The following is a 14,656-nucleotide window of genomic DNA, read 5'->3' as shown; positions in this document are numbered from 1 at the left end:
CTTCTGGATATGACCCAGCATGACCTTTGGACATGCCCTTCGTGTAAGAGGTGTCCAGAAGGCCTCCTGGATGTGGATGAGTAGTGGCTCTACTCTGAGCCCCTCCTCAACTCCTCATCCTATGTCTGAGACTGAGCTTAGAAACCCTTTATAAGACAGCTCATTTCCACTGCTTGTATCTGTAGTCTTAAACTTGAACTTGTTCATTTGAGGAAGCAACTCATTCTCAAACTGAAGAGGACAATCCACCCTTTTCTGGCAGAGAACCACATGGCTGAACTGTCCCAGTGCAAGTTGCAGATTATTGCTTGGTGCAGTCAAATTGATGGCATCATCCTAAAAACCTCCCACTACTTGACTTACAGAAGACAGAAGCTACTGACTATTAAAAATAAAAATAAAAACCCAACCAGCTATATATGTCTATATCTCAGATGTCACAGCCTGGTGAACAAAACAAAGACATTTTTGCGAGCCATGTTGGAGGGACCTCTCTAACCATTTTTTCTCCCTTACCTGTCGAGACACCCTCTCTCATTTGCAAAGCGCTGGAAGGCACCCATTGGGTCAGAACCTGTGCTGAGGATGAAGATCAATGGGGTGGTAGGGGACATGTCATTATAGAGATTAGCCAGGTCAACTGGAGGGTTTTCCACAAACTCCTTCCCCAGGTTGACAATCACAAACTCAGTTGCTGCAAAAACCACCTGGATGGAAAAAGAGGATATAAATCACAGAAAAGCTGGGAAAAATTGACCAAGCTTTGGTGGTGATGGGAAAGCTCCGCGGAGAGCTATAAACCCATGTCATTTATTTCTTTTACTGAGATCCTTTCTTTAATACTGACAAAAGTTACACTTTTTTTAAAATGATCCTCTTCACCTAGAAAACAATCATGAAAACCTCAGTAAATATCTTTCCCCGGACTTCATCCAGGCTCACCTTCTCTTCCATGAAGCTCTTGATAAGAACTAGTTTCTGGAAAGATCCCAATCGCTCATTCCAGTATCCTTTCATCTCCTGTTTCTCCTTTTTGGACTCCTCGAGAGAAGGCAACTCTGACACATAGCCTTTCCATTTTTCTGGATTTAAAGATGCTTCAAAATGCCCTATAAGAGAAAAGGAATTCTATGGAATCAGACATAGGATTTGTACATAGTTTGGTAAGTAAATGATAAGAATGATTAGAACATCTCTTTATAAAAATGAAAAATGACAGAGTGTATGTAGGTCAAACATTCTAGTTTTATATTTAAAAGTAACATGCTGACATATACAGATCCTTATCAGCTCAACAACAATAACAATGGGGATAGGGTACCTAGCTTAATATGGATATGGGTTCTAGTGATTTCTCTGGAGATGCCCTTGAAGCAAGGCAGTGTGTCCTCCAGCTCACAACATGTCTGCCAGTAAAAATCACTTAGCCATGGCACATCTGGTCGCTCTGGATACTCCTGGAAGATGCAGAAAAAGAAAAGTTTATGCCCACAAATTTAGTAGACATATTGTTATCGACTGGTGTAAGTAAAGAGAAAGTTAACTAGAATTATAAAAGAGCGAGGGGAGGATGACAAATGGTTTCTATGACAAGCAGCTTGTCACTTTAATCTGAAATACTTGGGATCACTAAAAAAGTTCTTGTTTGAATCACCAACTACGATTACACCTGCAGGCACTCCACTAGTCAGATGTATTCAGTGTTTACTCGGATTAACAGCTTTCAGATATTTGGGTGATGAGTCTGAAAATCCGCTTCTATACACCTGTGTAAATATTTCATTAAAATCCCTTATACTTAATGATTCGATTAATCATTACTCCTTTTTAGCGTATTCAATCAAACTACTGTTATTTTATTTTGGTTTTTAAAAAGCTTGCTTTTTGTCAGAAACATACATTTCCCTGTTACTCCAAACCTTTGATCAGTAAATGCTAAGAGGCAATAAACGGGAGACCTAAAACAGAGGTGTAGGAGAAAGAAGAACAGAACTAGCATGAGGACTGTGACTGCTAACAATCAGTGCCTCCAGTCTAGTGGCATAAAAAACAAATGGTGGGTTAACACCATCACTATATGCTTCTTTAAGCTCCTAATACCTGCACTCTTCCACAGCACGCATTTTTTATTTCTCTTTGATATTTGGGCCGATTGGGACCCGATAAATGTAAAAACAAAGAATTGCCAGATTTTTTTGTTTCTCAGAAAAATGAGAGCCACGTATGAGGATATTCATATAAAATTTCGATAGAACAGTAGCAGTATAATGTCCTCGTAAGTGGATATCAGGCCCTTGTAGAGCAAAATTGAGTATTTTGGTCTAAATAACCCAAAATGTGATGCCCACATATGTGGATGCCAGGTCCTAGGAGGTTATAAAAAAACATGAGCACAATCATAGGAAATCTTTTCTTTTAGTTAATTATTTTATTCATGATTGCTTTTATCAAGCTGAACTTCTATGGCTGGATTTCCCACCTCACCTTTTTCAGTGAAGAAGCTCCTTTTAGGAAGCGCCACCATTCCCCATCAGAGATCTCGCCACGCTGCCTCATGATTTCTACGCACAACATAAAGCTGTAGATAAGCTTGTGTTGCTCGAAGAGTCCACGTGACACATTAATGTAGGAGTTTAGCAAGATTTGATTCAGGAGGATCTGAAGGCGCTCTTCTAGCACAGTACTCTGCTCTGATGTCTCGATGGTGGAATTAAAGAGCTGAAGATCAAGGAAGAAATAAACAAAAAAGAGAGAAAAAAAGAAAATAATTTCTTTAAATGGGTACTTACACATTTTCATTAAACATTCCTGTACAAGTAGCTTTGTAAATTTGAGAGTAAAGCCCAGCTCTTTTTTCCCTCACCTGTTTAAAGTACTTGAGTGAGAACTGGTACATATGATCAATCTCCGACAGACTGGCAATGACAAAGTACAAAACAGATCCTCGAGTGGCCACAGGCCTGTAGCGCTCCCTCGCAGAGTTTATCATCAGCTCAGTTGCTTCTGCCTCTTCCAGACGGTGCTTTGTGGCCTCTGAAGTCACCTGGAGACAAGAGGATGCAAAAAATCATGGAAATAAACAGGATGAACATCAGAAAAACAGGAAAGGATCATTGCAGGTAATATTAAATTCAACAACCACAACTCCATATCCATATAGCCTAATCCCTACCTTTGACTCCTGGAGAGTCTGAACTAGCTCCTCGTTGTCAAGTATATTCCCCTTAGAGGTAAAGAGAAGCTTAAGAATGTGGTCTTCAATATCTTTCAGCTGGCTGCGGTCAGCGTTGATGCGCACAATCAGCTCGTTCCTCTGTTCCTCAAGATGCGGACTCTCAAGACGCACCACATCACTTAAAACAGATTGAAAACAGATTGAATCGAGAGATTCCAGAGGTCATTATCAGAAAGGGGGAAAAGGATACATACAATTAGGATAATGAAGACTTTTAACTGGTACAAACAAGAGGTCACACATTACTCCAGTTTTGGCTTCTCTTCATTGGTTGCCTGTAAATTTTAGGGTTCATTTTAAAATTTTAGTTGTAACTTTTAGAGCTCTGCACGGTGAAGCTCCCCAGTATATCTCTGACCTGTTGAAACCTCATGCTTCATCCCGAGCACTTAGGTCTTCAGGTCAGAGGCTACTGGTGGTCCCACGTACTAGGTTTAAAACACGTGGGGATCGGGCTTTTCAGGCACTGGCACCTAGGCTGTGGAACTCTCTGCCGTTGTCTTTACGCTGTCTAGACTCTACTGACTCCTTTAAAAAGCAGCTGAAGACATTTTTATACAAACGGGCTTTTAATTAATTTTAACTTGTATGTCTGATCTTATTGTAAAGCACTTTGTGATTTTTATCTGTGAAATGTGCTATATAAATAAATTTTACTTACTTACTTACCAGGATACATAAAATTATGTGCAGTATTTCTATCCATTTTTTAAAAATGTAGATGGCTTTGTAAATGCTTGTTACTAGAGATAAACGAGACCATTTTTTTATGTCCGATACTGATTCCGATATCATAAATTTGGATATCTGCCGATACCAATATGAATCCGATATAGCGTTTTTTTTTTAATCAACAAAACTTCTTTTTAAATAAATATCTTGCTACATTTTGTATAAGTTCATACTCAAGTTTTAAAAAACAAGACACTAAAACTATTCTGTTATACTTGTTTGCAAAAAATACACTGCACCCAAAATATTTTATAGTTCAGCAACACTGATCAATCTAATAAACTTAAACCTGCACCATCCTTCCTATTCTGGTATTTTAAAGAGTCCTTAGCAGAAATATTAAACAACCTAACTAATAGGGTTGCCAACTCCTAACATAAATCTCCCAGAACCATCAACTTTAATTTAATGCACCTGTAAAACAAATGCATAAGTTCATAACTTCTCTTCAACTCATTCATGTCACCTAAAAGGTAAACCTGCTTCTCCATCACCTGTTCAGCTCTGATCATTCAGTAAGGACATCTCCTGGTTTCATCTACAAGTTTCCCTCTCACCACATATCCAAACCGACATCATGACCAGCAGCTTTTACAGCTGTGGCTCCAGCAAACATCAACTGATACTAGAAAGTAATATTAAATAAATTCTAACAACAGCTAATTAAGCTTAAACGTGCTGCTGTTGTTTATCCACTGGTCTTCTCTCTCTCAAACAAGAAAGGCAGGATTTGTGACAGAAAAGCCGACCAGCTGATCATTGATCAGTTTCCTGTTTGAAGTAGCAACAGGAAGGGGAGTGAGAGAAGAAGAATCAGCTTTGCAGCAAGGACAGAATAACTCCAGCTTTGTGTCTTTTTTTCATTCTAGCTAAGTATGGGACAAATTGCTTCCTTTTGGAACTCCGATGGTCAGTCCAGCTGTGGCTCAATATATCAGTTGTTAAGCTTAACGTGGAAATACTATGCAAACATTCAGGGATGAACTGACACACTTGTTTTACTTCTCTGGGATAGTTTTCGCCGAGATAACATGCCGCAGTTTGGAAGCATGTAGCGAAGCTCCACATGCTCCACCAGACCGCCGACAGGTCCTGCAGACAACAGCCGCTCTATCACGTAACACATACTACTCCGATGTGCCGAGCTGGGTTACGCCAAGTAGCGCGTTTGTGAGGTGATTTTGTGATACTTCGGATCGGATTACATTTTTTATTTCTCTCCGATACCGATATGTAATATCGTATCGGTCCATCTCTACTTGTTACATAGTTGAAATGCAATAGCTTTTTTCATGTGTGTGCATGTATTTACCTGAGAAGTTGGTCTTCTAAGCCAGATTTAGTGACAGTGAAGTTGATAATTGTAACTTTGATGCAAACCTTAAAAGGTGGAAACAGAAACTCATTAAATCACAATGAAACCTTGAACTACTTTGCTGGTCTCAATGATCGTCTTTGTGGTTTTAATTCAGGATTCTTTGGAGTCCATGTCTCTCTTTTATAATGTCTGTGATGTATCCATGCACTGTTGGCTTGAACTAATGAGACAGTACATGACTGCATTTAGTGTGAGCCCATTCTCACACTAAATGCCCTGGGGCAGACTGTAGCCACATTCTGCCCCAGGGCAGCTGTGGCTACAACTGCAGCTGCCTCCACCAGTGTGTGAATGTGAGAGTGAATGAATAGTGGAATTGTAAAGCGCTTTGGGTGCCTAGGAAAGCGCTATATAAATGCAATCCATTATTATTATTATTCTCCTAGACTGTTCAGCTATAGGGTTTTGCTGGTTGACATATTACTGCATCTCTTTACAGTATCTTCTTTTGTACACATATAGTATAAGTAGGTTTGAGTAGGTGTGCTGCTGTCCTTACCTCTGGCAGGTAATGTGGGTTGGCCATCTTTGTGGTCATATAGAACCTAAAATTTTTGTCATAGTCAATATCTGAGTCTCCCAGTCGGATCATTGTTCGGCCGCCAGCCACAAACGTCTGCTTCAACAAGACTGGCTCCAGTGCTGGATCCAGGGTCTCCTTTAACTATACACCCACAAAATACCCAAACAGAGCCATTCACAGTACACATGCTTTTCTTAACTCTTTTATAATGATATCCTGGGACAACGCAAAATTAAAAACACTATTTAATAACAATCTGTCCAATAAAGGTCTTCAACTAATTTAATGTCGCCCAGTGTTAGCCCACCTTAAAAAATACACAATTACAATACAACATTTGACCACAAATTGTCTTTTTTATGATTAAGTCTGTTTTACTGTCACATGAGTGGTGCAATCCTACCTCCTCTAGCAGTACAGGGACACCCATGCTTATGGCATTCTCTAGGGTACGAAGGAAGCCAGAGTCTGTTAGCTTGATCACCTTTAGACCATTTTTAGCCTCCTTGGAGCGGATCCATCGGTTGGCCTGAGAATGAAAGAAATATCCTTAATCCCTAATGTGATGAAGATGACTTCTTTAAAAAATTTGTAAGAACGAATTTAAACTTATTTATCCTTGTTATGCAACTGTATACCACTATTTTCAAAATCAAAATTAGTTTTAAAATTAAGGTTCTCGTGTAATAAATGTGTGAAATGAATATTAATGACTTGGGATTATACAGATAATTGAGAAGTTAAAGTGTTAAAAAAATAACCCATTTCATTCATAAAGTAATCAGTGTTGGAATTATCGGTACTACATGGATGCTGCTGGAAACTTGTTTCTAGTTCACCTGATCCTGTGGGTCGATCATAAGAGGCCACCGGTGGCCCTCAGTCACCAGGATGCCATTCTCTGTAGAAACAGTGTCACGAGGCAAACCTTCTGCATTCCACTGGTGGATGACATATTGATCACCAAGAATGTTAATCAGGCTAAAAGTGGAACTGATTGGGATGTTCAGGTTCTGGCACTGCGTTATCCACTGGTCAGTTAGCTGGTGAGAGGGAAACAGAGCGCACACAAGCACAACAACTCAGGTTGTATTTGATTTCATCCCTTATTATTACATGTTATTTCCTGTCTTATAATAAAAACAAACAAGGTGTAAGGCCATTACGATAGTGGGGATTGCGTGTGACTGAGCAAATTAGCAGTAGTAAGAAAACTGGGCCCAGCTTTTGTTTGTCTTATGTAGTGTCCCATTTTCTACTGATTTTCAAAAATTAGACTAAACTCATACTAAAGGCACAAGCTGCTAATTCTTTGTTAGAGCAGCCTGTAAAACCTTAAAAAGCACAGAATAAACCTGTACCTACCAGCTGTCTATAGTGGGAAGTAAATGCACCATAATATGCCACACAAGCAGCTGCAATGAAGACATTTCCCACAACATTGATGATCTCTTGCTCAAACAGGGCTACACTTTCTTCCCAGCATACTTGTTCTGTCACCAAGAGCGGACGTTAGCTTCCCTGCCCTGATCAGACGGGCCTGTGTCAGAGCCATCGTATTAACTTTGATGAAAAAGAAAGAGAAAGAATTTTAGCAAGCCAAAGACAGCAAGGTACATCAAACATTTAATAAAAGACAGATGGTAGAACTTATTTCACAGAGTATATTTTATGTTGCACTTTTTGGCACAACTCTCACCCAAATCTTCTTTGTCATTCATGCTGCTATCAAACTGCTCCTGCAGGACCTTGATCTGGTTCTCCACCTCCTGAAGCTTCTTCTGCTTCTCTTTTAGGGTTGCCATGGTCACATCCAGCTCTTCCTGCACAAATGAGTAAGCACAGATGAAGAAGGAAATGGTAGGGTAATATCATACAGGAATCATTAAAGCAATATTTGGAAGTACTGTACGTGTTGGTCTGGTTTTTATTTCTCATCATTAAGTTTAGTGCACATATGCCAAACCCACATCAGACTTAGTGCTGTAACGTACTCTGGCCAAAATCTTGACTGCTCCTTAAAGCAATAAGCGGCATAGCTCTAGCTACAGTACTACAAGCCCATAGAAATCCAGCAATGCGTTTGTCTTGAAAATAAGAGTCTCCTGCCTTAAATTTTCTAAAATTCCCCAATAATCTGAAACAGCGAGTGGAATAAAATACTAATGAGAGAGCTGAAGACCACCACCAACACTTGGCTTTGCAGTGACCCATCTTAGACTGGGTAGCTTACAAACTTCCATTATGTAAACTGTGATTCATGATCCACTAGTGAACAGCGTCAAACTGATCATCTCCTTCTTTAGACCTCATCATTCTATCACGATCTGGTGCATTGGTAATATGTCTGCTAAAGACACTAAGTTGCTTTGTGTTTATATATAGCAGGTAACACAGATGACACTAACTCTTTCTTATGTTTATGAAGAAGAAATAATGTTTAGATCAACATTTTACTTAAATGTCAGCAGTCATAGTCCCACAAATACAGATATTTTTTGTCCTGGTTTAGTGTAACACTATTAACAAACCAAAAAAACCAAAATATTACAAACTATTTCACATCTAAATTATATTTTCCCCCTTAACCTGTATGATGTGGCTAAAATTAACACAACTCTGATAGATAATGTTAAAACCCTAAATCAGGGCTCCCACAGGACAAACCTGTTATTTCTTTTACAGGTTGAATCCTTATAATTACTTTGAAACACTTAATAATTTACATTTGAATAAGCCTGTAAGAACATACTTTTCCTTAGTGAGGTAAACCTAGAGCATGAATTTATTTCAGCTTCAGCTAACAATGACGGCACACCAACAATGCACTCTGTAACTGACCTGTGCCTTGGCCAGTTTTTCTCTCTTGGGGCCAACCTCTTTGAAGACTCTCGAGTACAGATCCATAGCTCTGACCCACATGCACATTGACCTGCACGCCCTTGATACCTTTTCCACCTAACAAGAGCGACACAATAAGAAATTAGGCCAAGCAAAAACATACTGAAACATTTCAGAATTTCTGATAGGTGATACTATCTGAAAAACCACGTGTTTAGCCATAATGATACAGTAAGAAGATGTTATTTTCACTGGCTCTGTTTGTACGTTGACATTTTTTAATCTGCCAAAATATCCAAACTGACCTTTTCAGGCATGAAATTAGGGTCATTGATGTATTTTTGTAGTTTCAGCAGGATCCGAGGTTTGATATTGTCCTTGTCATATTCTGTCAGACGCCTGAGAAAGTTGGGATCGCCCAGTAATTGCTTGGCACTTAGCCAGTCTGGTCTGTTAGGAGAGAAGAACGTTAGTGAGACACTGTTAACAAATAAGGACTAAAGAAATGTCACGGTTGCTCGATACATTAGACCGTGACATTAGTTGATCTTTTCAAAATAATGAAAATTCTTTGGGCAGAACAGCAAGTTTCAAAATCCTAAAGAGGATATTGTGAAGATTTAATTCAGATCAACAATGCAGTAGATTAGTGAATGGTGAAATCTGCAAGTCATCTCTGTTTAATGTTAAACGCAAAATACATAAGATTGAAAAAATAGTCCCGGTGAAGTGAAGGAGTGATAAAGTTATTACATTATTGTGATTATAAAGAGTTGCACTTTTAGAAACCATCACCAGTGCAGGGTGGATACCTAATAAAAGTGTATCATGTTAAGAAGCTATTTATTTATCTATTATTTTTTTAAGAAAATAGTGCACACTCACTTGCAATCAAGCAAGATGCAGACAGACTCCATGACAGTCATCACTAGGGCTGGGGGTTTAGTGAACACCTTGATCTCAGAGATGTCAGCCCTGTTAAGAGATCTGAGGGCCTGGTTGGCACTCTCTAAAGCTGGCAGAGCCTGATCTAAGTCCCTCTGTGCGTCATCTGCAATGGCCTGGGTTTCTTCAGCTTTAACTCGGGCCAGTGCCTCATCTTCTTCTGCTACTTTATGTACCTGTGACAAGGAGAATTATTTTAGTTATGCTCATGAAGTAATGACAAAGAGTTACCATGATTTATAATTGAAATATAGGCAACATCAGACACGTTTTTGAAAGTTTTGTGATAAAACACAGACAGACCTCATCAGCCTTGTCTTGACCTACAGCCAATTTCTCCATGAGGGCATCGACATCAGTAGATTTTTGTTTGAGGACTGGCTCCAGAGCAGAAAGGTCCACCTTCATTTTGTCTACAAGCTCGTTGGTCTCCAGCAGCTTAGTGACACCATTCTTTACACGATCCCTGGCCTATACAGTAACACACGCATAAATAATTATCCTGTTTGATATAATCAACATAACAACTCATGATGCATTACAGTCACAGTAAAAATAAAACTGACTATTAGCACTCACCACCAGCTAATGTATCTAGCTGCTATTTTTCCTACACAATATCAGGTAACAATTCATCATCAACAACATATGTGAAAAATTGCCCATAATTGTGTTGACATACCAGAACTAACTGCTGTCTCTTGTTGCCAAGCATGCTGAGGTAGAGGTTGATAAGCTCTAGATAGGAGGTAGGTGTGGTGTAGTACCGGCGTCTCAGCTCTAAGTAGAAGCGCTCAGCCATTTCAGTGACACTAACGTGTATCTCGACACACATCGCAGAGATGTTCTGTTTTAGCTTCTCATTGCCAAAGTCCACATTCTGGAAAAAGGCCTCAGAGACAGAGAGCAGCGCCTCCCGGGGCCACTGAGCACCAGAACGTACAGCGAAAGAGAGGAAAGTGACATAAAGTTAGCAGCGAGGACAACGATATGTAGCTTTGACCTTTAGCTCCTGTCAACTGAACAGTTATTCAGCAGAGCGCCAGCAGATGGACATAAAACATTTATTTAAAAACAGAAATTGTAAAAAGTTTTTTTTTAACTAGTAAATTCAAAAGAAGCTTAAAAAATATAGAAACTACAACTTCCATGACGATGATGACACTTTTTTTTTCTATAAAAAGAGAGGAATCAGAATAGGACTACCTTAAAGCTATAGATTGTGAAAAAGAATTCAATCTAAAGGGACGGTGGTGTAAAAAAAAAGGGTTATATTAGAAATATTTTACATGAACAAGAGTGATTCCATAGACAAGGGTAGTGACGTATATACTGAGTGATTCATATATATCAGAGAAACAGAGTTATATCAGCATACCTGCACAAACCAGTCAATAGTGCAGCAGTTAACCAGTGAAGGAAACATGCGACATCGGGACCTGAAAGCATCGCCCGCAGGGCTCATACACAGCACAATGTGTAGTTTTTCTTGTACACGGGAGATGAAAAACTGGAACACCTGAATGCACCATCACAGACACGTAAAAAAGACACACACACATAGAAGATCACAACAGGCAAATAGCATCAGCTCTCATGTGTTCTTTCCTTTTGCCTGGGACACTGATTTTAACTGTCTGCTTTTATACAGTCTGTGGAAATTTTAGCCCATAGTGGGAATCTCAGATGCTTTGCTAGGTGTTTATTATCTTCTTTAAACAACTCACAAAGGTCAGGCTTCATCATACTTCTCTTATATCAGAAATTAATGTTTAATTTCATTTTGTTTATCTTGTTGCAGATCTATGTACTGTTGCTGAAAACACTAAGTGATTATATCTGGTAGTTAAAGAATGATTTCCTACATTTAAGAAAAGCCACTCGATTAGAAAACAACACTTTTCAGGATATGAACATTCATGACTCCACGTTCTTCCCACTTTCTAATTTGTTAAAATTTTGGGTAGTATCCGAAAACAAAGTTCTGTGTCGAGATTGTATTTGTTAATTTTTGTTGACTGTAACTTTATCCTAACTTTCACAGAAAATTTTAATTCATTTATTTTCTCACAAATAAAGTAGATATACTTGACACTGTATTTAATCTTTACTGCTTAAATGACACATGTTTTCTACACTTTATGTATTTACATAAGTACCGTACATACCTCATCCCTGTTCTCTTCACTGATTCCAGCCTCTCTGGCTTTAGGGCGGGTAGCAGCAAGTACTTGTTCTAGCTCGTCTTTTTCAAAAAGGTTAGGCACCTCACCAGAGTTTAGCATGTTGTTTATATCCTCCAAAAATTCTTCTACTACAATCTACAACAGATTTAATAGTTAAACACAGTAAGTACACAGAAACTTAAATACTGTAAGTACTTTTGTTGCAATCTTTTTGCAATACCTGAGTATCTGTAAAGAGGAACACCATATCTTTGCCCTCCACACCAGCCATCTTGTAGAGCCTCCTCAAGTCTTCATGGAAGCTGTCATAGTTGTACCCTCTGCTCAATTCAATCTCAAAGCAGCGGTACCCACACATGTGGGCTGCCAAGCGAGTGAGTGACTGCTTGCCTGTACCTCCCACCCCGACTAACAAGGCATTGCCTCGCTCCTGGCGAATTATACGAGCAATCCTAAAAAATAATAAGATTATTTCATTCCATATGGCACATGCATCTTGTCATTTAGAAAATGTACTGCTAGCTATAATCAGATCAAATCACTTGATATGACACTACCTTTAAAAAAAATCAGAAGATGTGCAGTTAAATTTTATTACTGATGTTAAAATAAGAGTGCCTGCATTTTACTTATGTGGAAGGTATGTCTGCTAATTAGACATGCAAGTAATTATTATTATGGATAAATGATCCTTACAGTCCATATCACAGGCATTGCATGTTCTATTTTAAAAACCAATAAAACACAATCACTCGTATTGCTACTGCCTTTGTGTGACTCAGTTTGTCCCAACTACAGCTAAAATAAATCAACTACCTGTTAAGAAACTATAACTATAAGTTAAATTCACTCACCTGGAGACATGTTCAATGGCATCCTGGAAGAAAACCAGCTTGATCTCCTTGGAGAAGGTCATGTTGTAATCATCAAGATAGTCCTGAAGTACAGTCTGGATCTTATTCATGTCTGTCAGGTCTTCATACAGGCGATCTTCTTTTTCTGCATGCATCTATGTGGATGATTAGGTGGACACAGAACAAAACTGCAAATCAGTAAATAATGTACAGTATTTTTGTGTCGACCTGTAAATAAGTTGCTTGGAGGAAAACCTGACCTTGATGAAGTCCCCAAATATTATGGGATGAGACACAAAATGTGAAGACTCTAAGTGGATGTCAAAATATCGCCCTGGCAAAAAAGAGAGAGGTCTATCTTAAACCCATAAAGCCAAAATATAGATTTTGAGCTGATAACAATTAACTGAGCATTCAGAAAATAAAGTCAGAGGCTGGACTGTGAGAGTTCTTACCGGCCATCTCACAGATGATGGTGTTGAAGTAGGTCTTATCTTGGGTGTTGATGAGTCGGTCATGAAATACACGCTGGCATTCATGGCAGAAAAGGCGGAAGATCTGGGTCTTGTCTCTTACTTGACTTGGCTCACACTGCAGTATGCCTGGTAATCAACAGAGAGAATCTATATACTCACAACAAGCTTGAAAATCAATATTTGGTAAGACTATCTTTATTCTTCAACACAGTCTGAACCCTTAGGTAAGCTTTCTTGCAGTTTTTGAAAGTAGTCTTCAGGAATAGTTCTTCAGGTTTGTTGAAGACATTCAAAGCTCTTATTTATAGCTTGACTTCCTCTTGTTCTATTCCCTGTATAGATGATCCCACACTACTTCAATAATGTCAAGGTACAAACTCTGAGGAATCCAGTTCTTGTGTAATTTAGCAAACCTTAACTATTTCTCCCTCTCTTAAAACGGAATTTTTTTGAGACCCACCCTTCCAACGAGACCACTTCTGATAAAAACTGTGTGGGTGTTGCTCTGAAATGCATCTCTCAGGTCCTGTGTCAGGACTTTCCTGCATATTTTTTCTATTTCTTAAGGACATTTAGATACTATATCTGAAGTAGGTTGTTCTTTTGTGCTCTACTTGTCCTGTTTCCCCAGATTATTTAAGGGCACACCATCCTGAGATAGGTCAAATTCGGTTAATAATCTGCGACTCACCTTGTCATTGTAAAATTAAAATTTTATGATGGTCAAGTTGTGTTATTTTTGGCATTTCTCATAGATTCAAAAGATGGCAACAAATTATGAGTTTTTGCAACAGGCTGCTAGTAACAAAGTGCCCGAAGATACAATCTGAAATTGGTTCTTTGTGAAGTTTGTTATGTGTAGACTTATCCTGGTTCAGCTCTTCAGTTAGGGGCGTTTTTCCTGCTTGAATGGTTCACAGGTCAGTGTTAAGCCACTTAACAAACCAAGAAAATAATTCTCTGAAAATAGTCAGATACAAGGACTGGATTGCCAATGAATGAAAAAGCAGCCAAAGACCAAAGGAATACTCACCTTGAACACACTTGGAGAGGTCCCGGAGATTAAAAACATAGTGGGACTTGGCTGGGGTGGGCAGCAGATCCACACTTAAACGGTTATAAATCTCCACAGCTGCATCCACAATCTGTCCGGCACAGTCCTTCACTGCCTGGGAAAACTCACTGAGGAAACCGTTCAGTATAGCCTGGAAGGAGGTTGGGTATGAAAAGTGGTTGTAACACAAATGAGAGGGCATGAAGAGGGGTATACTGAAAATTACATATACTGGCGGAGCAGGAAATGGAAAAATTAAAACATTTAAAGTAAGCGCAACATCTCATAGAGAGAAGTTCATGGACATAACACATACAGACTACTCAATAAAGATTCTTAATCTGTCAAGATTAACTTGAAATAATAATAAATAAGCTCGGACATGATATCTTTTGAACTGTAAACACTACTCCCTAAAATGTAATTCTTTAC

The 14,656-nt window shown here is 38.9% G+C and overlaps 1 protein-coding gene across 1 annotated transcript in view; it reads right to left on the bottom strand.

Moving 5' to 3' along the window:
• LOC102306485 (dynein, axonemal, heavy chain 6) overlaps positions 1 to 14,656 on the bottom strand; it is a 63,182-nt gene that overhangs the window by 8,809 nt on the left and 39,717 nt on the right. Inside the window, 25 exon segments of the mRNA XM_042219575.1 lie at positions 517 to 707; positions 943 to 1,109; positions 1,322 to 1,457; positions 2,485 to 2,718; positions 2,864 to 3,043; positions 3,173 to 3,353; positions 5,280 to 5,347; positions 5,845 to 6,009; positions 6,272 to 6,397; positions 6,708 to 6,911; positions 7,234 to 7,362; positions 7,364 to 7,431; positions 7,568 to 7,691; positions 8,710 to 8,826; positions 9,015 to 9,159; positions 9,595 to 9,830; positions 9,958 to 10,125; positions 10,337 to 10,579; positions 11,033 to 11,173; positions 11,823 to 11,975; positions 12,061 to 12,292; positions 12,695 to 12,849; positions 12,955 to 13,028; positions 13,150 to 13,296; positions 14,204 to 14,375. Coding sequence (XP_042075509.1) covers positions 517 to 707; positions 943 to 1,109; positions 1,322 to 1,457; positions 2,485 to 2,718; positions 2,864 to 3,043; positions 3,173 to 3,353; positions 5,280 to 5,347; positions 5,845 to 6,009; positions 6,272 to 6,397; positions 6,708 to 6,911; positions 7,234 to 7,362; positions 7,364 to 7,431; positions 7,568 to 7,691; positions 8,710 to 8,826; positions 9,015 to 9,159; positions 9,595 to 9,830; positions 9,958 to 10,125; positions 10,337 to 10,579; positions 11,033 to 11,173; positions 11,823 to 11,975; positions 12,061 to 12,292; positions 12,695 to 12,849; positions 12,955 to 13,028; positions 13,150 to 13,296; positions 14,204 to 14,375 — 3,956 coding nt within the window.

Source organism: Haplochromis burtoni, unplaced genomic scaffold (assembly GCF_018398535.1).
Source record: "Haplochromis burtoni strain Fernald_Lab_line unplaced genomic scaffold, NCSU_Asbu1 Contig_35, whole genome shotgun sequence".
NCBI classification, from domain to species: Eukaryota; Metazoa; Chordata; class Actinopteri; order Cichliformes; family Cichlidae; genus Haplochromis; species Haplochromis burtoni.
This window is presented reverse-complemented; position numbering and strand designations above follow the sequence as displayed.